The sequence below is a fragment of the Microcaecilia unicolor genome, chromosome 9 (assembly GCF_901765095.1).
Source record: "Microcaecilia unicolor chromosome 9, aMicUni1.1, whole genome shotgun sequence".
Taxonomy (NCBI): Eukaryota; Metazoa; Chordata; class Amphibia; order Gymnophiona; family Siphonopidae; genus Microcaecilia; species Microcaecilia unicolor.
Genome location: NC_044039.1, coordinates 43884074 through 43909997, shown reverse-complemented (window position 1 = coordinate 43909997; position 25924 = coordinate 43884074). Strand labels below are relative to the sequence as shown.

Genomic DNA, 25924 nt, shown 5'->3' with positions numbered 1-25924 from the left:
TGCTCTAAGGGAATTCGGCTGTGTAAAATCATAAAACATGCAGGAACACTTTGGCTTTTTAATTATGTATGATTATAATCTGATTTTGCTTGCTTGGGCCTGTTTTTACTGTGAAGATGATTGCTTCCCCCCCCCCCCCCCCCCCCCCCCCCCCCCCATTATCCTTAGTGTTGAACACACTGATCCTTTATTGTTCCTTCTCTGGCAATTTTAATAACTAGTTGAACTTAGCATTGTGGGAAGTTACTGTTCCATACTTAATTGATATCCTCCAAAACCTGTTGAGAGTAGGGACTTCAATGTTTTTAGCATTTGCACTCTGCATGCTGTCCTGATATGTTTTTAATTTCTCAGCCAGTGCAAGCTGCATGTTACAGGATTTTGTCCTTAGGGTATAGCCCAAAGCCATTTAATAGCTTTTCTTTTATAGTGGACAGTTTTTACCTGTCTTGAATATGCATGAACATATTGGGTTCGATTTAAAATCCAACAGCATGCCTATTTTATAGAGGCCACGCTCAATATTTCCATAGTCAAATAGCAATAACTCTACTGATCTCAGTGGTCTAACTTGCTGGTGTGAGGACTTTACACTGCAAGATTTACTACACCCACCTCCTCCTCGATCAGTGGATAAAAAAAACCTTTTTTCTTTTCAGTACTCTAATAAAAAAAAAACCTTATCTGCCAAATTTTGTTCCCAACTAAATTATTTTAGCTGGATAACAATTCTCATCTAAAGTGAGGTGAGATTCGATGTCAATTCAGGGCAGCATAGGTGTCTATATACCTCTATAAAACGGGGTCCAGAGCCAGCACCAGTAGCGTATATTGCTAATTTGCATATTTAAGCAGGTGTAAAAGTGTCTGTAATTGTGTATTTTATAAGATATGTGTGTGTAGACCACTACACAGTTTTATAAGATGCTTTCCATAAAGATGGTCTTTTTTTGGGGGGGGGGGGGATGCAAATGTTTATTTATTTGTTACATTTGTATCCCACATTTTCCCACCTATTTGTTAAGTCAAGCTGTGACTTTGGTGTGCTTTGGGCTGCATTGGAGGCCAGAATACAACTGATATGCAATAGATGGTGGGTTATGGATCTGAGAAAGTGGGCTGCATTAATGAAAGCTAAGGCAGGCGTTATGAATTGTGGCAGCAGAACATCCCTTTGCCCATATGCTTTGGAGGCAGTATAGCACCAGCGGCTATGTGCCATGAGGTTGATGATATGTAATATGTGCCATACAACAGGAGGAAATATCAGAACTGGTGTGAGAGGGATCAGGGTTGTTGGGGGTGTTTTAAAAGAAGGAATCCACTGAGGAATTTAAAGATTGGCTGGGGGGAGGGTAGAGAGCATGAGATGGGAGAGACAAAGAGAATTGGCCAAGAATAAGACTGAGATGGGATAGACTTTTATGTGAAAGAGAGGCTTGGCATCAATGGGGGATTTAAGAAAGGGACTGGTATCAGAAGAGGATAGGTATTTGATAGTGCAACAAGGAAGGGAAGAGTGGACACCAGTTATAATGGTTAGAAAGGGGAGAGGACATGGTGAGATTAGGAAGGGGGGGGAGAGAAGTAGGGAATATGCAAGGCAGAAAAGGATTGGACCTAAGAAGGGAACACCTCCCTCTCCTGCCCCCATATCACCAAATTGTCACCTGAAAGCAAGTGTCATGTACATTTTTGCATGAAATGAGTTGTATTTCTGTACACTACTGTTTTGATATTTTACTATGTTACTGTTTAAAAATTAAAATTTGATACTGAATTATAAGAAGTGCATTAAATCTAATTTTCTTTGTTTTACATCAAGTACACAACACTTTCAAATGACGAAATATTCAGAACCTTTCCTGTAGTTTGGATTCTGTTAGTAGTGAAAGAATATTTGAAAATCCTGTACTGACAGAATTAGTTTTGATGTAAAGAAATTAATTTGATTAATAAACCCCACAATCTACATGTAGTTGTATTTGCTCTGAGATGCAAAACTTTAAAAAAAAAAACTTTAATATATATTTTATTTTTATTAAGAAAACACGAAAGCACAATAGAGCATAACCATAATCCAACAAGGATAACAAAATCTTCACAATGGGCTCATAACCCTCTCACACCCAAAACTTCACTGTACAAATCCTTATTTTCAGCAACCCCTTATAATGCAGACCCAGGAACCCCCAATGTACTCCAGTCCACCCTACTTCAAAAACTGACACCAACGAATGTGCCATGGTCTATTTAGCACACATCACAGTACCCATTAACAAACCTACTACTCCCCAAAGCCTTCTACCCACTGATGAATGTTTTCCCAGTCCACCACCTGGTGCTCATATTGGCTTTTACATTTAACTGTAAGATATTCCATCTCCACCAAGATCTTCACTTGCAGGGACTACCTAACTTTTTCCACTGAGCCGATATCAAGTGTGCATTCTGTTGTTGCCACCTGTAGCCCAACCCATTAGCCATACCCAACGACCAACACTGAGGAGAGGTCACAAAAGCAATACCCAACACAGCAGATCTCTTTACAAACCCTTTTTCAGTACTCCTTCAATTTACCACATAACCACTATATATGGAAAAATGTGCTCACCCCTCCCCACACCGCCAACATTTATCGAACACAGAGGGAAACATGGCTTTTAAATGAGCAGGTGTAGAATACCATCTTGTGACCACTCTATATGCATTTTCTTGTACTGAAGCACAGACATATGCCCTTTTAATTTCCTGGAAAACTAGTTTCTAATCCCTAGTTGTAAAATTCACCCATATATCTTATTCCCAGTTCAACATAAAAGTATATCTAGTGGGTTCAAACCCTCTAAAATACTTAAAAACTGATAATGGTTGAGGGAGTTTATCCAGCGCTTCCCACAAATTCTCCAAGTGCTTCATAACCCCTAAATCCACCCCCAGCCAACCTTATGCTTTCATAAAATGTCTGATTTGTAAGTAGTAAAAATAGTTTTCTTCTGGTAGGTGGATGGAGATCCTGCAGGCTCTGAAAGGGTAACATCACCTTCCCATCCAATAATGACCTAAAGCTCACCACCCCTACCTGTTCCCATCTCTATAAGGCCCCTCTAACCCTCCCCCCAGGAAATTTAGGTTCAATAGCGAATAGCAGCAAAAGTAGACACCCTTTCCCCCATCCCCCCGTCCCCCAATGCTTCTGAGTCTCTCCCCAAATGGCTATCAAATGTTTTGAAAAAGGGTTTCTGAGATGCAAATCTTGTGAACATTTTTTATTCTACATTCCAGGTCCATACCCCTTACTTTGAATTTCTCAATTCATCAACAGTGCAATTTTGAATTTCATTTGAAGAGTAAATACTAAGTATGAATGAGGAAAAAATGTGCAATGTAGGTGTCTGCCAAAATGTAGAGATTCTTGGGTCATAATTTGAGGTTCCAGTAATGCTATCTTTAGTGATATTGAAAACAAACAAAAAAAGTCCTGGGTTAAACCTGGATTTTAGCCTCACAGTTCTAGGTAACACATTTTTATCCTGTCAATGTAAGTTATTTTTTCAGTAGGAAATCAGCATTGAAAACTTGGATCTTTGTAGCCTTTCCAAATGAGTTGCTGTGTGTGTGTATAATTTTCACACTGATAGTTTGACAAACTCCAAATGACCTGTTTGTCTCATTTTTCACAAAGAAGTCATTTGCCATCCCCAGAGCACAAGAATTTTGGTTAAAAGTTCTTTGCTTTGAAAATGTATGGGTTGTAATTAAGACAACTCATCCTTAGCCTCGTTCACATTCATTTTTCATTGGTAAAAAGAGACTTGCTGTTATAAAAGGTGATCATTCTAGTTGATGAAAGATTCAATTTTTGCTTAATTTATAGATCATTTACTTTGCCACTAGATTTACTTTATAAATGCCAAATTAAACCTTTTGTCACTTGTGGATGTCCAAGGATAGTGAAGGTGAACACCATTTATTACATTATTTCATTATATAATGCCCAAAGCTATTACTACAACTACAAATCATTTCTAAAGTGCTACTAGCCGTACACAGCGCTTCACAATTGAATATGAAGAAAAGACAGTCCCTGCTCAAAAGAGCTTATCTAAATCAGGACAGACAGACAGGACAAATAAGGGATAAGAGAAGGACAGACAGATAGGACACATAGGGAAAAGGGACTATTGAAGAGAGGAAGACAAGATAAAGGTTACAAGTAGGTGACAGGTTAGGAATTGAAAGCAGCATCAAATAGGTATGCCTTTAGCCCGGATTTGAAGGTGACCAGGGATGGAGCTTGATGTAATGGCTCAGGAAATTGTATATTGGTGCATTGTATGCATACCACAGAGCTTACTATGTAAGTAGGTATCTGAGGCAGTTGGAAGGCTATTAAAACATTAATGTTTTAAACATTTATTGACCAGATTTTGATTGAACTGTATGATGTTATTTCTTAGTCCTTTTTTTTTTTTTTGGTAGAAGCAGAATATAAGTACCATAATGTAGTACTTATTGTGACTTTGGACGTCACTGTGATAGAAGCAGGAATGTGAGTCTCTGGTTTCTAACCGGTATGCCAGCCATTCTCTTCTTTTTATTTTAAAATTTGAGAACGGAATAAAAGATAGTTATTAATGCTGTGTCTTAAGCCAGGAATTACTGAGGTGATAGAAGTCATAAGAATAGCCATACTGAGTCAGACCAGTGGTCCATCTATCCCAGTATCCTGCTTCCAACAGTGGCCAGTCCGGGTGACAAGTACCTGACAGAATCCCATATAGCAAGATTCCACGCTACTAATCCTAGAGCAAGCAGTGGCTTCCCCCTTGTCTGTCTCCAGAAACTTGTTCAAACCTTTTTTTAAACCCAGATATGCTAACTGCTGTAACAGTGGCGTAGCCACAGGTGGGCCAGGGCCCAACCACTTTGGACTCAGGCCCACCCAAAATTGTGACACTCTTGCTGTGGCTGGTGGGGATCTCAAAACCTTACCAGCTGAAGATTTTCTTTCCTTGGGCAGCCAGCGCTCTTCCAAATGTCAGCCAGCAGCTTTTGTCTTGAGCTGACGCTGAGACCAGCCCTTCTGCACATACTCAGTTTTTGTACATGCAAAAGCACTGAGCATGCATGGCCTGCCAGTAGCGGCATCAGTTTGAGGCAAGTGTTGCCGGCTGCTGTTTGGAAGAGTGCTGGTTGCTTGAGGAAGAGGAGAAAATCTTCAGCTGGCAGGGTTTGGGGATCCAGCTCAATTATTTAATATTTGGGGTTTGTGGGCAGGGAGGGGTGGAGAGAGGAGCAAACCGGAGGGGGGGGGGCAAATTCCATGCCCACCCACCTTGGGCTTAGGCCCACCCAAAATTAGCCATCTGGCTATGCCCCTGTGCTGTAACCACATCCTCTGGCAACAAGTTCCAGAGCTTAACTATTGAGTGAAAATAATATTTCCTCCTATTTGTTTTAAAAGTATTACCATGTATCTTCATTGAGTATCCCCTAGTTTGTTTTTTCTGATTTTGATGTTTGGTGAGCCTGCCAGCCAGTTTTTTGACCAATGATTGACATGGTGTAAGGTCTCTTATTTTATGTATGGTGGTAGAAGGCTACTGAGGTCTTTTTCCTCCTTGACCCAAAAGTTTATTTTAATTGGTGAAATGTGGTTGATTAACTTACAATTTTTGCTTTTGTTGAGAAATACATTTTTTAGTAAGTCACTGTTTCATCTTTTTCTGCATTGGTTTTACTAGATGCACAGTTAGGTCTAGGTAGAAGTTGCATGGGAGGTAGAGTATCCATAATTTGGAATCCCAGAATCATTTACCATTCTGAAGGTGACAGCTTTAGTTGTTCATTTTCGTGTTTATTGTTAGATAAGAGCACCAGATATTCTTAGGTAAATCTGATCTAAAAATAGATTGTAGTTTACTATGTAATTGAGAAGGAAGCATAACTGGTTATAACTTGAAATCCTCTCATCAATGTTAAATGAGCTCAATAAGTTAGAGATTTCTTAAATGAGGGAAGAACTGCTTCCAGACCATAAATCTCTTATAGATAAGAACAAAACCTAAGGTATACGTACTTTCAAATTTAGGATAAAAATATTAATGAAGCCACCTGGCTGCTTGTTATGATGTACCCTGGGGTTTGGTAAAAGATACAATTTCCCTTCCAGTTCCAAATATTGAAACTTGCCAAATTAGTGTATTCCCTTTCTCATGAAATAAAACACTGTTTAAAAGCTCACATTTTCATTGGCATAATCTTAAGTACTGTAGCTCTTACTAAGGAGGAGGTTGTCATCTAGGTGATACTCTAATATCTTTCTGTAATGCTGTTCTTGCTTTATACTATTTTCTTGTGCATTATTCTCTCTGGACACCGTATTCATTAACCCTCTTTCTAACTTTCTCTTTCACATCTCCTTCCTTGGATTTGCTGCTTTCTTCAGTCTCACATCAAGGTCAGTATTTTTAACAAGAATGTTTCTTCATAGTGTTAGTATTTTGAAACTATTGGTTGATCTGGAGGAATAAAAGTAGTATAGAATGCACTGTTTTGATGAGCCTTTATGCATTAACACCCTCCGTTGTTGGCTATCTGTTGACTTTCCATTGAAGCCAGGCAGCAGAGCAAGTATTCTTCTACATAAGATTTATTTCCCATTATCAGTGTTTCTCTCATATAATAAGCCCCACACAAAAACAGACTAATATTGTTCACACTTGTATCTGAAACAATACCCACAAGTGAACTATAAATGATCCATTAACTCACTTAGAATATGAGTAAAAGACCTTAGACATTGCAAAGAATTCCATCCTGCTCTGTCTATGACAGGTCCAGTTAATTAACTTTTAGTGACTGCTGTAATCATAGGTCAAAAACCTCCTCCGTCAACCAAAGTCTTTCTTTATCACACTTTGTTTTTTTTATCAATAGTTTCTTTTGTTAGTGCAAACTTTCAACTGTGCAATTACTTGACATAAGCAATATCTAATTAAATTACTCGATATTCGCAATATCTTCTTGAATCTACAGCAGCTCTGCCCATGCAAGTATTGCAGTAGAAGTGACACTTATCTCAAATTCAGCCCCCACAACAGGCACCCATTTTGCCATTGCTTCTTCAGGGGATCTTCAAAAGGTAAAACTGGCAGTGCTTGCACTCTCATCTTCAATCTATCAGCAGCAGATTGAAGACGTGAGAGCAAGCATTGCCAGTGACTTTTTGAAGATACCCTGAAGAAACAGTGGTGAAATGGGTGCCCATTGGGAACTTTGGTTGAGAGAGGAGGTTTTTGATCTATGATTACAGTATTCCACTAAAAGTTAATGACCTGGACCTGTCATAGAGCACAGCATCTAAGGTCTTTTCCTCCTGTTCTAAGTGAGTTAATGAATCATTTGTAGTTCACTTTTAGGTACTGTCTTTTATATAATAAACCACCTTCAATGTTCTTGCATTTGTTATTTAAACAAATTGCTGGTAACATCGCAGTGTTTACCCTAATAAATAATTTTGATACCTCAAGCACTGGATCTGAGGCAATCACTGAATGAATCATACAATGTAACTTCTCTCCAAGTCATTTGAATAACTTCAGCTCTTGCAAAACTTTGAAAACGCACCCTTTACATCATGTATAGGATAGTATAGTGACTGTTTATATCCTATATAGAATCTCAGCATGATTGATGTTTGCAGGTGCAGGCCAGGTCATGAAATACTTTGTACTACAGTTCCTATCATATTGAAAGTCACAATTAACGTATTTCTTCTGTCATTTCTCACTCCCATGCTTTGTACAAGTTGAACTTCTTGGCCAGTCTGACACTGGAGATTTGAAATGAGAAATAGCATTTATGAAAGAAAAAATCATGGACTGTGGGCCATATTGGGCCTTTGCAGTTCATTAAGGCCATTTTGCAGGTATTAAAAAATAGCATGTTATGCAAAAAGGCCATATGAATATTTTCCTAACATGTTATCAGGTACCTATTAAAATTCATATGTACAGTAGATGAGCCTTTAATTGGACCATGCTAAATGGTTTGGTATGCTTCCCTTACCTGTTACATAGCATAGGCCTGGCAAAAGGCAGGTTTTAGCTCCTGCCTCAGAGCAGGTGTTAAATTGGTTGCAGTCTCACTACAGCTTGACATCCTTCATGCTAATTGGTCCAAATGAAAGGTCTGGAGAGCTAAGGGATTCCTTCCCTCACACACAAGAAACTTTGGGGGCTTAATTTTCCTTCACTTCTCCTACTGTTATCAAAGTAAAGGGATCTGTCTCTCTCTCATGCAATTGCATTTGCTTGCATGCAAACATCCACCCCCCCCCCCCCCAATACCACTAGGAAGAAAGGGGTCTTTGTGCTTCAGTATCATCTCCAAACTGCCTTCTGGACCCAGGATCAAGGACCTCCATATCCTAGTGGCCAAATGAAGGTCAGGGGTTAGAAAATAAGGCAATCAGTCTACAAGATACAATATGTTTGATACTGTGTTTTCACAGGATTTCACCAGGATTTCATGGTAGCAAATGGACCCAGGCAGAGACACATTGGTAATCAGCACTGGTGAATTTTTTTGTTTCACACCAGCGAGTTTTAGTTGCCCCTGTTGCAGCCTGGTAGTTCCTGCTTTCTCCTTTTTATTGTAGCTCATTGAAAACAAGGTCTGAACCTTCATTTGCAGCTACCCAATGATTTTTCCTTTGTTTTAATAGCAGTTTTTAGGGTGTTGGCCAGAAGGTTTCCTACCGTGTTACCATTTTTGAAGAGTGACATTAATTTTTTCAAATTCCAGCTCTTTCAGTTTTTGGTGCAATGTCTCTAAATACATGACAAATATACGGGTTCCCTTCCATTTTTTTTGTTGGCCATCTAGATTAAGCATCTGCTGGAGAAGATTACTTTCCTTCTGTACATGCTGTTTGCAGTGATAGGTCCTAGGTAAATAATGTTTCCCCTCATGACGGTTTTTAATCCTTCCCAAAAGCTTCTGGGATCAATATTGACTGTATCATTAAAATGAATGTATTCCTGTAAGTTCCTTTCTAATTGTTCCACATTTTGTGAATCTAATAACAAGGTATTATCAAAATTCCACCAGCACTGTCTACAATGAATGTACATGAAAGAGATTTGCATCCAGTGGAGGTAGTGAATGCAAATGAATCTCGTGCATATTCATTGTGGTTATCCTGAAAACTGACTAGCATTGGGATACTCCAGGACTGACGGAAAGTACTGCCTTAGAGGACCCACTGGAGGTTTTTTGATTGGATTCTAGCGGGCTGATGAATGGATTGGTGCTTCTTTCTGGCATCTTTATTTTTTAAATCTCTTTCCTCTTGATTTGAATTTCAGTTGTTTTATAGTCCATGAATGTTTTATATTCTGTGTGCTCTCCTCCTCCATCCTTTTTGTTTCCCTTGAATTGTGTTTTGTTTTTGTCTGTTTTATCATTGGAAACTGCTATGATGATTTGATGTGAATTGTGGTCCATCAAATAAACACAAGCTTCTTTTTTTCCTGCGGGAGTTTACGTGAAGCATTGGCTACCATGTTTTTAGGAAGGATTAGCTTTCCAATAAGCTCTTAAACATTGATCAAAGGCACTATAGATTTAGTTGGTTGTATTTTTCCATAGGTCAGGGGATCTTAACTCAGTTTTTGGGTCAGCTTTTCAAGATATCTGCAATGAATATGCATGAGATAAATTTGCACACACTACCTCCATGTATGCAAATCTATTTCATACATATTCATTGTGGGTATCCTGAAAACCTGAGTGGCAAGGTGTGTCCCAAGGACTGAATTGAGAACCCCGACCATAGATGATTATACCAACCATGATGTTATCCATGAAATCCAATGAGCCATGATGCACTGGTATTAGACTAATACATAAATAGGCAGACTAGCAAAGCACAAAGTAGGTCCTAAGTGCACAGAGGCTCAAAGAAACATCAGTCATGCACACACGTACCGGGAGAGGGTTTCTTGGGATGGACATGATTGTTGAATGTAATTATCAAAATCACAGGGTGGGGACTTGGGGTCTACAACTTAATTTGGGGGAGGGGGAAGTTCAAGGCTGTAAGTTTGTCTAAGGTGCCTAATTTAACTTACAGATTTACAGTCTGCCTTTTCATCTGACAAGGTGTATAAAGTGGATAATATATCACATAAATATAAGGTAAAATTCAATCACAAAATAATTAGCATTGAATATAGCAGACACAATTAAAAATATCACCTAAAATAGATTATATAAGTTACCTTGATATTTTGTCCTTCCTCCAATCCTTTCTCATAACACATCAAAATACTCATGAAACAACCATATCTTAAACAAACCACAAAATTTCAATTAATTCACTTCCTCCTTTAGCTGACTTGGCAATTCATTCCAAACTGGCCATTTTCCAACCAAAAGCTTGGTTTCTAGTAGTGGTAAACCTAAATGTCATGTAGTCTGGGATCACCAGATTCAGTGTCTCTCAAGAGCACAGTATGCCGCTCAGCGTACATTTAAAAAGAGTGAGGTAATGGGGACATCTATAATGTTGATGGGAATGCTGGCGGTTTTTATACAGTGGGTTCATTGAATTGTCTCGCAACTACTCACTGGACGGTGAACATAGTAAGTAGTCAGTTCTATTTCCTTGCATATTCATTTTCAAAATACAGCGTGGAGTGACTAATCGTACACTGGAGTTCTTGTTGCCCAATTCTAAAATATAACAATTTTTTTTTTTTGTGCACGTAGGTAAGAGCCAAGATATGTTGTAATGTTTCTCCCTGTGACTATTGCTTTTATATGTAACTCACCTTGAGCTACAACTAAAAAAGGTGTGAGCAAAATCCTAAAAAAAAAAAAACAGTCCCACGAATTCCCTCACTGGCTTTCTGCTTCTGATATACCTGAAAAAGTTGTTACTGTGAGTTTTGCCCTCTGCGGCAAGTTTCTTTTCATATTCTCTTTTAGCCTTCTTTATCAATGCTTTGCATCTGGCTTGACAGTGCCTATGTTGTTTCCTATTTTCTTCATTCAGATCCTTTTTCTATTCTTTGAAGGATGTTCTTTTGGCTCTAATAGCCTCTTTCACTTCACCTTTTAACCACGCTGGCTGTTGTTTGCTCTTTTTTCCACCTTTGTTAGGAATACATCTAATCAGGACTTTCACGATTTTTTTTGAACGACATCTGTGCCTGATTTAAAGTCCAAATCTTTGTGGCTGATCCTTTTAACTTCTTTTAACCATTTTCCTCATTTTTTCATAGTTGCCCTTTCAAAAATTAAATGCTGTTTCAGTAGATTTCCTTAGGGACTTCACTCTGGATATCAGCTCAGATTTGATCATGTTATGATCAGTGTTTCCAACACCATTACCTCTCGTACTATGCCCCACATTCGATTAAGGATTAAATCCAAAATAGCTCCCCCTTCCGTTGGTTCCTGGACCAGTTGCTCCAAGAAGCAGTCATTTATTACATCTAGAAGTTTTATCTCCCTAGCACACCCTGATGTAATATTTATCCAGTTAATATTAGGATAATTGAAATCACCCATTATTATAATGTTACCCAATTTGCCAGCTTTCCTAATTTTTATGAACATATTTTCAACTATTCTTTCTATCATTGCGGACAGTAGTACAGCCCTACCAGTATATTCCTTCACTTCGCACCTGGAATTTCTATCCATAAAGATTCCACGTTGCTATCTGATACATGTAAATGCTTATTTTGTTTGACTCAATTCCCTATTTAATATATAGCACAACGTCCCCTCCAATTTGATCTACTCTACCACTGTAATATAATTTGTACACAGATAAGTGTTTCATTAATTTTCCTCCTTTCACCAGGTCTCTGAAATGCCTATTATATCTACCTCTTCTTTTAGTGCTTTATACTCCAACTCTTCGATTTTATTTTTAAGACTTCTAACATTTGTATATAGACACTTCAAATCATCTTTTTTCCTTGCATCTACAGGTTGCTTTGAAGTTAATGGGGATAATTTGCATCCTACTCTGTTCTCCCAAAGATTTGTTTAATATATCCTGTCCTCTTAAAGATTTGTTTAATATATCCTTGCAGATGGGAGAGGTTCTGAGGGATTGGAGAACGGCGGATGTGGTCCCTCTTCACAAAAGTGGTGATAGGGAAGAAGCTGGAAACTACAGGCCGGTAAGCCTCACTTCGGTTATTGGAAAAGTAATGGAAGCGATGCTGAAGGAAAGGATAGTGAATTTCCTGGAAGCCAATAAGTTGTAAGATCCGAGACAACATGGTTTTACCAAAGGGAAATCGTGCCAAACGAATCTCATTGAACTCTTTGATTGGATGACAGGAGAATTGAATCAGGGACGAGCTATGGACATAATCTACTTAGATTTCAGCAAAGCTTTTGACACGGTTCCCCACAGGAGGCTCGTAAATAAACTGGATGGGCTGAAGATAGGACCCGAAGTGGTGAACTGGATTAGGAACTGGTTGACGGACAGACGCCAGAGGGTGGTGGTGAATGGAATTCGCTCGGAGGAGGGAAAGGTGAGTAGTGGAGTGCCTCAGGGATCGATGCTGGGGCCGATTCTGTTCAATATATTTGTGAGTGACATTGCCGAAGGGTTGCCTATTTGCGGATGATACTAAGATCTGTAACAGAGTGGACACCCCGGAGGGAGTGGAAAACATGAAAAAGGACCTACGGAAGCTAGAAGAATGGTCTAAGGTTTGGCAACTAAAATTCAATGCGAAGAAATGCAAAGTGATGCACTTAGGGAATAGAAATCCACGGGAGATGTATGTGTTAGGCGGGGAGAGTCTGATAGGTACAGACGGGGAGAGGGATCTTGGGGTGATAGTATCTGAGGATTTGAAGGCGACGAAACAGTGTGACAAGGCAGTGGCTGTAGCTAGAAGGTTGTTAGGCTGTATAGAGAGAGCTGTGACCAGCAGAAGAAAGGGGGTGTTGATGCCCCTGTATAAATCGTTGGTGAGACCCCACCTAGAGTATTGTGTTCAGTTTTGGAGGCCGTATCTTGCTAAGAATATAAAAAGAATTGAAGCGGTGCAAAGAAAAGCTACGAGAATGGTATGGGATTTGTGTTACAAGATGTATGAGGAGAGTCTTGCTGACCTGAACATGTATACCCTGGAGGAAAGGAGAAACAGGAGTGATATGATACAGACGTTCAAATATTTAAAAGGTATTAATATACAAATGAACCTTTTCCGGAGATGTGAAGGCAGTGGAACGAGAGGACATGAAATGAGATTGAAGGGGGGCAGACTCAAGAAAAATGTCAGGAAGTATTTTTTCACGGAGAGAGTAGTGGATGCTTGGAATGCCCTCCCGTGGGAGGTGGTGGAAATGAAAACGGTAACGGAATTCAAACATGCTTGGGATAAACATAAAGGAATCCTGTTCAGAAGGAATGGATCCTAAGGTGCTTAGCCGTGATTGGGTGGCAGAGCCGGTGGTGGGAGGTGGGGATGGTGCTGGGCAGACTTATACGGTCTGTGCCAGAGCCGGTGGTGGGAGGCGGGGCTGGTGGTTGGGAGGCGGGGATAGTGCTGGGCAGACTTATACGGTCTGTGCTCTGAAAAGGACAGGTACAAATCAAGGTAAGGTATACACAAAAAGTAGCACATATGAGTTTATCTTGTTGGGCAGACTGGATGGACCGTGCAGGTCTTTTTCTGCCATCATCTACTATGTTACTATGTTCTCCCATTGAACACTCCCAGCTTTCTTTCACCGTTATTGAAATCTCTCAATTGGGATTCCCTAAAGATCCTGTTTCAATAGTATTCTTCAAGAATACTCCACACTGAAGCATGTGCTCCTGGGCGACTGTCTGCTAAGCAGACTCTACTTCCCCCACCTCATTTTAGTTTAAAAGCTGCTCTATCTCCTTTTTAAATGTTAGCGCCAACAGCCTGGTTCCATCCTGGTGAAGGTGGAGCCCATCCTTTTGGAACAGGCGCTCCCCCTTCCCACAATGTTGCCCAGTTCCTTACAAAACTAAATCCCTCATCCCTGCACCATCTTCTCAACCACACATTGAGACTTTGGAGCTCTGCCTACCCGTTGGGTCCTGCGTGTGGAAAGGAGAGCATTTCTGAAAATGCTACCCTGTAGGATCTGGATTTCAGCTTTCTACCTAGGAACTTAAATTTGTCCTCTAGATCCTCCCTCCCACATTTTCCAATGTCATTTGGTGCCTACATGTACCAAGACAGAGGGCTCCTGCCCAGCATTGAAATCCTATCTAGGTGACGCGTGAGGTTTGCCACCTTTGCTCCAGGCAAGCAAGTGACCAGGTGATCCTCACACCCACCAGTCACCCAGCTATCTACATCCCTAATATTGAAATCACCAACTAGAACAGCCGTTCTAACCCTTCCCTCCTGGGGACACATCCTTGGTGCGAGAGGATATTGCATCCCCTGGTGGGCTGTTCTTAGCTACAGGATTACTTCCGACTTCACCAGGGTGATGCTGTTCTTTTAGGAGACCTCCTTCCTACAAGGCAGCACAGAACAGCTAGATTGGAGGTGGGGCTTCTCTACAGTATCCCTGTATGCCTTCTCTGTCTCCCTTTCTGTCTCCCTCAGCTCCTCAAAATCTGTTACTCGAGCCTCAAGAGAACCAACGTGCAAAGAGCTATGAGCTCTTTGCATCAAAAACAAACACATGTATCCTCTCGCCAAGTGGGAGAATATCATACATGTGACACTCAATGCAAAAGACTGGATAGCACCCCTCTTGTTGCTGGATTGCTCTCTGCAGTTAAAACTTCTTAAGGTACTAGGGATATTAGATTAATATAAAGAGCCTTAAGATTATATGGTGTACTGTGTGATTTATTTAGTGTATGCTTCTCAGAAAGTAATTAATTGTAATTAAAATTCTGTAATGAAAACTCCCCTCTTTTTATCCTGTTTAGAATAATTGGCTATAAGTTAACGCTATAAATGAACATCTGTTCTAGGGGTGGGTGGAAGTTGGGGTTGGGGGTGGGAATGGCCTCTAGAAAGCACAGTAGGTCATATCTGTTAATGCTGTGGCAGAAAGTTCAAGTTTTAAAACTATGGGGAAAAAGGATATGGAGACTAGTTATAAAGTTTGCTTTTTATATTTTTATTCTAACTGTCTATCAATAATCTACAATTCCTTAATGTCAGTAACTTAAATTTTATTTTAACTTGGGCACTGAGCCCATCCCCACCCAGAAACCCACCAGCAGTCCAGCATTACACATATTAAAAATTAAAACATTTCTTTTACCTGGGCTTGAGTGTTGTTGAGTTTCTCAAAAGACTGCATTTATGCATATTATGCAGTCAGTGTGCACGTTGAGCAGAGCACTGCAGACTGTGCTGGATCCTGTGCCTGGGGGAGTGCTGAGGCCTGATTGGGGCTGAACTGACACCGCATCACAGCTGCTAATGCCGCTGCTGCCATAGTGCTTTGTCTGCATTCTGCAGCTGTTCTCACCGGTGCCTGCTGCCATGACCCACCACCCCCACCCCACTCGCATGCATGCGGCTCAGTCGGGCCCAGTCTCTTCTAACTGTGCCTGTGTACCAGTGCCAGGCACAGTTGGAAGAGACCGGGCCCAACTGAGCCGCACCGGTGACAGCAGCTTCAGAGTGCAGACAAAGCACTATGGCAGCAGCAGCATTAGCAGTTGTGATGCGGTATCAGCGATGAGCTGGTAAACTACCTTCTCAAAGCAGGTCCTCCCGACTCCCACAGACTAACTCCACTACTGACTTCATGGTCCCGGAGTGACATGGAGCCGAGCACTGCAGGAAAACAGATTAGGCAGGTTACAGGTAAGAGCCGCAAACATGCTACAACTCCAGGCTTACGCAGCTGAACTAAAAGGCTGTGCATCCTAACCGGTGCCTAGAAGATCGGCGCCAATTGGTGGACTAGACAAACTGAATGGCCCTGAGCCGAGATTGGGTGTGCCCAAGCCCACCCATAGCTACGCCCCTGCATTGCTGACCAGTTTTGAAGTATTGGGAGCCCGTGGTGCTGCTGGGCTGTACCGGGCTTTTCCTGGGTCAGTTTGGTGTTGGCTCGGACCAGTTCCCAAAGACTGGAGGCACCAAAAACATGACAGACTCAACCAAGCACTCTGCCACGTGTGAGCAGGACTGGTGGAAGGCCGGCAGGAAAATGGTCGGTTTTGGGCCTGCCCTGCCAAAGCTCCTGCACATGCATAGTGTTTCACTCATGCATGAATCAAGCGCCCAGGAGCTCTGATAAACTTCGAGTGAAGCGGGGGCCTAAATGGTGCTGTGTGATGAGGTTCCATGAGAGATCGCGAGTAGCTACTGGCATCGTAGAGGGCCTGCCCGAAGGTCATCTGATGGTCTGAGCAGGAAGACCCCCAGGGGAACAAGGTAAGAGGTTTCTGGCCTCAGATTAAATTTATTTACATTTTTGTGGACCATTTTTGGTAATTTTACTTATTGAACTCCAGGAAACCGTTTAAAAAAATTATTAATGGGTTTTTTAGTGTTTTTTTTTTAAAACATATTTGCTTATGTATTCATTTTGGTACATAAGCATTATCTTCCAAACCAATAGTCAGATCTGTATAAAAGCAAGAAAACAATTTTTCCCAAAAAGTTTATGGCTGTAGCTTAAAATTGAAAGCTGACTTTCCTACAGCACTCATGAATCAAACCTAGAATTGAAAAAAAGAAACATTCTGTCTACACCAACCAGATTTACAGGATAGGTATGTATATTTAAAAGCTAGAAATCAAAAACATAAAACTTATAGTTCTAACCTAAAATTGTAAATCATTAAAAAAAACAATCTAGCTCAAGATTGAAGAGAATTTCCTATTGAATTTAAAAATGTAACCTGAAAGTTGAACCAGTTTAGAAAGTGCCTGTTTAAACAGTGCATGGGCACACATTTCCTTCACCCCATTCTCCCCCATTTCTTTCCAGTCACCTCCCATTTGAGCTGGCAGAAGAGAAGTGATGGGGGGAAAGGGTAAAAAAAAATGGATACACTCCCACAAATACTGCAGTGAGCATCTGCACAAGGACTCACTCACTGCTGGTGCTTGACTGTGTGCATGGCATACCTGCTTCCATTTGCATGTGGACAGACAATCAGACAGGTGGATGAACCCTCAGCATATAAACTGTCTCACTTGTCATGAAAAGTGCTTACAAATAAAGAAATAAAGAGAGAATATGCTTCGTACAGTGTGTTTTACCTCATCCAACATGAGGGGATTTCCTTCTCATAACTTAATTTTTTTTTTTTTGTTACATTTGTACCCCGCACTTTCCCACTCATGGCAGGCTCAATGCGGCTTACATGGGGCAATGGAGGGTTAAGTGACTTGCCCAGAGTCACAAGGAGCTGCCTGTGCCTGAAGTGGGAATTGAACTCAGTTCCTCAGTTCCCCAGGGCCAAAGTCCACCACCCTAACCACTAGGCCACTCCTCCACTCTCAACAAATATAAAATTAATTTTATTTTGAGGTCAAGAACATTTTCAGGAAATGTTATAACATTATTTCTGAACTAAGAATATGTCCTGGGACAGGGCTGACCCTAGGGGCATGTGGGATTGTAGGTGATTTGCCTCAGTTGATTCCCCTCACCACCAACCAAGGTATTTGAAGGATGGAAGTGGGGTCTGATTTAAAAAATAGGCAGAGGGTAGACACTATGCCTTCTGGCCATGAAGAGATGACTTTGCACAAAGGCTGTTTCAGCAACTCCTGCACCTGTGTCTCCAAAGAGTGGGGGGACCACAAGGCTACTGTGGCAGTTCAACCCCCCTCCCCCCCCCCAAAAAAAAATCTTTGGTTGTCCCCTCCAACAAGGTTGGTATACCCAATGATGGTGGTAGAACAGTGAAATAACTTGTTTCACAATCATAATTTTATTAATACCTCACTCATGAATTGTTCTGCAGTTCTGTGTTTATCTCTTCAAGCACCACATTTGCACATTTGTTTCAAAGTTTACATTAGACCAGTGCTGTGAGCCAGCAGGCCACCTATGTCCCATTGTAGTAATATATGAACTAATTCGTCTTGTCCATTTTTGCTATAATGTATCATTTATATATGGGCTATTACTCATTATGGTAGTATTCAAATTTGGGTCTACTGACATTTTAAATTTAGTTCTATGCAATGGAATGACTGGTTAATTTGATACACTTTTCACGATGATGATTAATAATTTAAAAATAAATATTAATATGCATTTGACTGTAGTTTGGTGCAGCACGTAGTGGTTCTCAAAATGAAACATCAGTTATTTGTAAATGGTGAAAATTTGTAGGAAGGTGGAAAATGTGTTGAAAATGTTAATGGTCCTGTAGTTAAGAGAGTAGCAAACCTATAACCATCTCTAGGGCGGTTTAATGTGCATTTTAAGATAACGTGCAGTGTCAAATGCCTCATTTGAAGAAGCTTGTTCAGCTGGCTCAAGGAGGCAGTGTCATTTAAGCTGCTCCTGGTCCATCACGGTATCTTCTTTGTGAAGTTAAACATGCATCATTTAGCATAAATGGTTTATTTAAACAGTACATTTTCTAAATAGCATTTAATTCTTTCACAATAAAAGCACTATCAAGGCTTGACCTCGGTTTGTGATTTAGAATGTTTCTGATATGACTGGATATTTTCTTTAAGGCAGAGGAAACAAAGCTTTGGAGTTTACGTGATTTTTTTCTAGACCATTGGGAGTTGAGTTAACTGTAAATGTGTGCGATATTTCATCACAAAAATACTTTCCAAACCTCCTCCAATTTAATTCATAATAAAGATTTAATTGCATTTCAGAAGAGATGGCCCATAGAATAGGCCTGATTTGTTTATAGCTCCCTTGAGATTAGAATACTGGAGTACCATTATCCTCTCATAAGGCAATTGCTTGCATGCCAGATTTTGAAGGAGAAGCAACAGCACGCTGGGGAGTTTCTTCAAGCACCTTTAGGGCAAGTACAACTAACTCGTTGTGTAGCAGGGGAAGAAATACATAGGAGGCCTAATCATGAGTTTTGTAAATATCATTTTTGGCTTTGTATCTGCTTATGTGCTGAACAAAGGCACAAAAGAAATAAAATATATATTTTTGGAATTTTACTGCCACTGTTCAGACTATCATAACGTTTAACCATCATTTATAGTCACCTTTATTTTATCCTGTGTTTATCCATATCAACTACCAAACCTGAGCCTAGTGTTACAGCACATTATGATGATGAAGATTCTCATACAACCTGATTTGAAAGTTACTTCAGCTACTGCACTTCTGACCTAGCTAGTATGTGTCATTAAGTAATGCTTAGGTCATTCTCAGGCTTATTTTCGAAAGAGAAGGCGCCCATCTTTCGACACAAATCGCAAGATGGGCATCCTCACAGGGTCGCTCAAATTGGCATAATTGAAAGCGATTTTGGGCGTTCTCAACTGCTTTCCATTGCGGGGGACAACCAAAGGTCCTGGGGGCATGTCGGAAGCATAGCGAAGGCGAGACTGGAGTGTGCTTAACACATGGGCATCCCTCGACCCATAATGGAAAAAAGAAGGGTGTCCCTGACGAAACACGTGGACGACTTTACCTGGTCCTTCTTTTCTTACGACCAAGCCACAAAAATGTGCCCTAAATGACCAGATGACCACTGGAGTGAATCAGGGATGACCTCCCCTTACTCCTCCAGTGGTCACTAACCCTCTCCCACCCTAAAAAAAAAAAATTAAAAAACATTTTTTCCAGCCTCTATGCCAGCCTCAAATATCATACCCAGCTCCATGACAGCAGTATGAAGGTCCCTGGAGCAGTTTTAATGGGTGCAGTGCACTTCAGGCAGACAGACCCAGGCCCCATCCCCCCCCTACTTTTACACTTGAGGTGGTAAATGTGAGCCCTTCAAAACCCACCAGAAACCCACTGTATCCACATGTAGGTGCCCCCCTTCACCCCTAAGGGCTATGGTAGTGGTGTACAGTTGTGGGAGTGGGTGTTGAGGGGCCTCAGCACCCAAGGTAAGGGAGCTATGCACCTGGGAGCAGTTTCTGAAGTCCACTGCAGTGCCCCTAGGGTGCTTGGTTGGTGTCTTGGCATGTGAGGGGGACCAGTGCACTACGAATGCTGGCTCCTCCCACGACCAAATGGCTTGGATTTGGTCGTTTCTGAGATGGGCGTCTTCGGTTTCCATTATTGCCAAAAATCGGGACAACCATCTCTAAGGTTAACCTAAATTTTGCGATTTGGGCGTCCCCGACCGTATTATCGAAACGAAAGAGGGACGCCCATCTAGTTTCGATAATAAGGGTTTCCCTGCCCCTTCGCCGGGACGTCCTGCGAGGATGTCCTCAGGAAAACTTGGGCGCCCCTTTTGATTATGCCCCTCTTTGTCCTTGACTAGTTTAAAAGCACATCTACTTTGAAGTAGAATTTGCAACAAAATTTCATATATCGTTTATTTATCGTTTATTTACTATACCGTTACTTTACATAGCAAATCAGAACAGTTTTACATCTTTAAATATAAATGACATATAATAATATCTTTAAAATACAAATAAAAATACAACAATGTTCTATCATAAAAGAAATCCATTTATGATAGGACGCTCTAACACAAGTTCCATACCAGAGAAAGCAAACCAATTACATATCACATTCAAAGAATGCTGCTACCTTAACATAATATATTCCCTGTTCAAATGGCAGCAGAGAATACCTATCATTAGATCATCAATTGAAAAGGATAATGCTTTGGGAACCATCTTTCTCCTTTTTGTCAATAAGCAGGACTGAGTCAGACACACACTTGGGTGATGACATCAATGGCACCGATGGAATCACTCAGTGCAGTGGCGTTCTCAGTCCTTTAGTTTTGTATCTACTCTGGCTAACAAATTTAACAACAAAATCTCTCCTATATTGAAATAGTTTTTGGTCTCTGTGTTTTCTGTGATTCTTAATTTTTATCATATGCTTAAAAAAAAGTTTGGGAGTCAATATTCAGTTGGCTGCTACCAGCAGTATCCCCAGATATTCAATTGCTGGGCCATGTCTGGGCAGCAGCATTGAATATCTGATTATACATGGCTAGATAACACTTATCTGGTTTAAGGGGGTCTTTTACTAAGGTGTGCTTATCATTTTTAGCTCGTGCTAGAAAAAATCAGCTGGTGCTAAACACTGAGATGCTAGGGTGTCTCGGCATTTAGCGGCAGCGCACCTTAGTAAATGACCCCCTAAGTGTGATAGTCAGAATTTAATCAGATAAGTTAAAATGGATAAAGATAGCACAGTGTTTTATGCGGTCCTATTTATCTGGTTAAGTACTGAATACTGTTAGATATGTTGGATCCGAACACTAGAAAGTTAAGGAAATTATTACCTTGATAACAGCACCAGGATAACAGGAGTGGAGGAGTGGCCTAGTTCTTAGAGCACCAGTCTTGACATCCAGAGGTGGCTGGTTCCAATCCTGCTGCTGCTCCTCCTTGTGATCTTGGGCATGTCATTTAACCCTCCATTGCCTCAAGTACAAAATTAAGTTGTGAGCCCTCCAGGGTCAGCGAAATACCCAGTGTACCTGAATGTAACTCACCTTGCGCTACTACTGAAAAAAGTGTGAGCAAAATCCAAATAAGTAATCCCTTTATTTTATGATTATAATTCTGGCACTACTTAAAAATACATTACACCCAGGAATTTTCTCTGTTGTCTATGGTATGTTAGGGTGATGGAGCTTAGCAATTTAAAGGTTGGGGTTTAGAAGATGAATTGCAGGTTTATTGATAAAGACGGAATTTAAAAAAGCAAATTTTATTAAGTAGTCTCCATACCCTTTCCCCTATAGTTTTAAAACCTGAACTTTCTGCTACAGTCTACAGCATTAACAGATAGCCTCTAGAAGGCAAAGCAGGGCCTAGTTCAGTCATCATTAAAAAGAAAAAAAAGAGAGAGAGAGAGGGAGAAGCAGCTTTGTTAACTAGTTTGCATAGTGTACAACCATTTTCCCCTAGTTTTGAACTGAAACTTTCTTCTAGAGGTAGAAACAACTGTAACAGCCAAGAGCATTAAAAAGGATTGTAGCAGGAGAGGTAGCAGTGCTACTAACCTGAATTAGGTGTTAATTAAGGTGTGAGGAAGGTAGAATAACTGTAAAGCTACAAGGGCAACCTGATTACTGTGTTAACTTCAAAGGGTCTATTTGAAGCAGTCCCCTTAGAATCAAACTATATAGAGGAACGGTCCTATGTAATGTTCTTTCTGAGAAGCTCTGAGAGAAGAGGACACTGCTCTGGGTAAATGAACATTTAAAGATTGGGTTTTAAAAGAGGAATTGTAGGTTTATTGATAAATACAATTAGAATTTTAAAATGCAAACTTAATTAACTAGTCTCCAGTACCATTTCCCCATAGTTTTAAAACTTAAGCTTTCTGCCACAGCCTGCAGCATTAACAGATAACCTCTAGAAGACACAGCAGGGCCTAGTTCAGTCTTCATTCCCACCCCAACTCCCACCCACCCCTAGCACATCTCTTCATTTATAGTGTTAACTTATAGTCAATTATTCTAATTAGGGTAACAAGAGAGAGTTTTAATTACACTTAATTACTTTCTGAGAAGCAAACACTAATAAATCACAAAGTATATTATATAATCTTAAGGCTGTTTATATTAGTCTAATGCCCTAGTATTAAGCTGTTTATTTAAGCAACTCAATGATACTGAGATGCAGACAGCAGTCCAGCAGTAAGAGGGGTGCTATCTAATCCATTGCATTGAGTGTCACATGTATGATATTCTCCCAGATGACAAGAGGATATATGTGTGTGCTTGATGCAGAGAGCTCCTAGCTCTAAGAGAACAAATCTGTTCCCTTGAGGCTAGAGTAGCAGACTTGGATTTGGTGAGGTAGAAAGAGAAGCACATAGAGGGGGCCTATAGGAGCATTGTAGAGAAGTCCCACCTCCAGTCTGGCAGCCCTTGTGCTACCTTGGAAGAGGGAGGTCTCCTAAAATGAGAGCATCACCCTGGTGAAGTTGGAAGTAATCCTATAGCCAGGATCAGTCCACCAGGAAATGGCAATATCCTCTCGTGCCGAGGAGCATCCAGGAGCTTCTGCCGAGCAGGGAAGTGTTTGGACCGCTGTTGTAGTTGGTGATTCAATTATTATGCATGTAGATTGCGTTTGAGGCAAAAACACAAGTAAAATTTTTTTTAGGTATAATTAAAAAGCAAGAAGCTGGCAAAAGAATCAGTTGGACCGCTAGATGACCGAGGGGTGAAAAGTGGCGATCAGGGAAGACAAAGCCATAGCGGAGAGATTACATGATTCTCTGCTTTGGTCTTCACCGAGGAAGATTTGGGAGAGATACCAGTGAAGAAATGATATTCAAAGCTGACGAGTCGGAGAAACTGAATGAAATCTCTATAAACCTAGAGGAATGTAATGGAACTATATGACAAATTGAAGACCAGCAAATCTCCTGGACCGGATGGTATTCATTCAAGAGTACTGATAGAATTGAAAAATGAACTGGCGGAAGTATTGTTAGTAATATGTAATTTATCCTTAAAATCGAGCATGGTACCGGAAGATTGGAGGGGTGGCCAATGTAATGCTGATATTTAAAAAAGGTTCCATAGGGGATCCGGGAAATTATAGACCGGTGAGTCTGACGTCGGTGCTGGGCAAAATGGTAGAGATTATTATAAAGAACAAAATTACAGAGCATTTTCCAAAGAATGGATTAATGAGACAAAGCCAACAGGGATTTAGTGAAGGAAAATCTTGCCTCACCAATCTGTTATGTTTTTTGAAGGGGTGAACAAACGTGGATAAAAGTGAGCCGGTTGATATTGTGTATCTGCATTTTCAAAAGGCGTTTGACAAAGTACCTCATGAAAGACTCCAGAGGAAATTGGAGTCATGGGATAGGAGATAGTATCCTATTATGGATTAAAAACTGGATAAAGGATAGAAAACAGAGAGTAGGGTTAAATGGTCAGTATTCTCAATGGAGAAGGGTAAATAGTGGGGTTCGTAGATCGGAATAACTAGTGAGGTAAGTAAATTGCTGACGACACAAAGTTTTTCAAAGTTGTTAAATCGCGGGAGGATTGTGAAAAAATTACAAGAGGACCTTCCAAGACTGGGAGACTGGGCATCTAAATGGCAGATGACGTTTAATGTGAGCAAGTGGAAAGTGATGCATGTGGAAAGAGGAACCCGGATTTATAGCTACTTCATGCAAGGTTCCATGTTAGGAGTCACAGACCAAGAAAGGGATCTAGGTGTGTCATTGATGATACGTTGAAACCTTCTGCTCAGTGTTGCTGCTGCAGCTAAGAAAGCAAATAGAATGTTAGGTATTATTTGGAAAGGAATGAAAAACAAAAATGAGGACGTTATAATGCCTTTTTATCGGTCCATGGTGCGACCGCATCTTGAATATTGTGTTCAATTCTGGTCGCAACATCTCAAAAAAGATATAGTGGAATTAGAAAAGGTACAGAGAAGGGCAACAAAAATTATAAAAGGCTTGGGACGACTTTCCTGTGAGGAAAGGCTGAAGCATCTGGGACTCTTCAGCTTGGAGAAAAGACGGCTGAGGGGAGATATGATAGAGGTCTATAAAATAATGAGTGGAGTGGAACGGGTAGATGTAAATGGTTTGTTTACTCTTTCCAAAATACTAGTACTAGGGGGCATGCGATGAAGCTACAAAGAAGTAAATTTAATACGAATCGGAGAAAATTTCTTTTCTTCAACGTGTAATTAAACTCTGGAATTCATTGCCAGAGAGTGTGGTAAAGGCGATTAGCTTAGCGGGGTTTTAAAAAGGTCTGGACGGCTTCCTAAAGGAAAAGTCCATAGACCATTGTTAATTTGACGGGGAAAATCTACTGCTATTTCTGTATAAGCAGCATAAAATGTATTGAACTTTTTCAGGATTTTGCCAGGTATTTGTGACCTGGGTTGGCCACTGTTGGAACAGGATGCTGGGCTTGATGTATCTTTGGTCTGTCCCAGTGTGGCAATTATTATGTACTTATAAGCTATATTGAGAAAGCATCAATCTAGTCAGTCACTATTGACCTGCAGAATGCAATAAAATAGTATACTTCACAACTAACCATGGCAAAGAAAATTTTCTCACTGACTTAATTTAAATCTTCAACAAACTCAGGTAAAAACAATTGTTTACCATTTTTTCCTCGATTGACCACACCTGATCATTCCAGTGCCACCTCTGTAAACCAGACAGACGAGGATGAAGAGCAGATACTGACTCCAGCTCCCTAGCTCAATATTTCTTGTTTAAGATAGCCTCCTTGCAGTCTTCTTTTATCCAAGTTGATGAGGATACTCTTCCCATGTCAATCAACCCTTTCTGGATAACCTTCAATATGCCCTCACTTTCCTTTCTTAAAAACCCTGTCTTCTATAAATACGTCCACTTACTCTCTCGATCTCATCCCACTAACCTAATTAAAAGTCCCTGCACTTGAACTTCTCCCACTGGCCCACCAAATTGTGACACACAGGCTCATTTTCAAAGCACGTAGACTTACAAAGTTACATGTGTAACTTTGTAAGTCTGTGGGCTTTGAAATAACCACCAAAGTCTGTCTTCAGGAGTAATTACCACATTTTGGAAATCTGCGATTGTTCGATCAGTTCTGAAAAAAGCCGCGCTTGACTCTAGCTCTCAAGCTAGTTGTCATCCTATTTCGAATTTGCTGTTACTGTTGAAAGTGACAGAAAAAATAATTTTCTCTCAACTTCTTTCTCACTCTGCGTCAGTATCTTCTCTTCATCCCCATCAGTCTGGTTTTAGAAATGGCCACTTGAATCAATGTCCACCCGTATTT

General features: G+C 40.5%; 1 protein-coding gene across 1 annotated transcript in view; it reads left to right on the top strand.

Moving 5' to 3' along the window:
• Positions 1–14694, top strand: part of ERC1 (ELKS/RAB6-interacting/CAST family member 1) — a 503932-nt gene extending 489238 nt beyond the window's left edge. The window contains 1 exon segment of the mRNA XM_030214918.1: positions 14640–14694. Coding sequence (XP_030070778.1) covers positions 14640–14694 — 55 coding nt within the window.
• The last annotated feature ends 11230 nt before the right edge of the window (positions 14695–25924 follow it).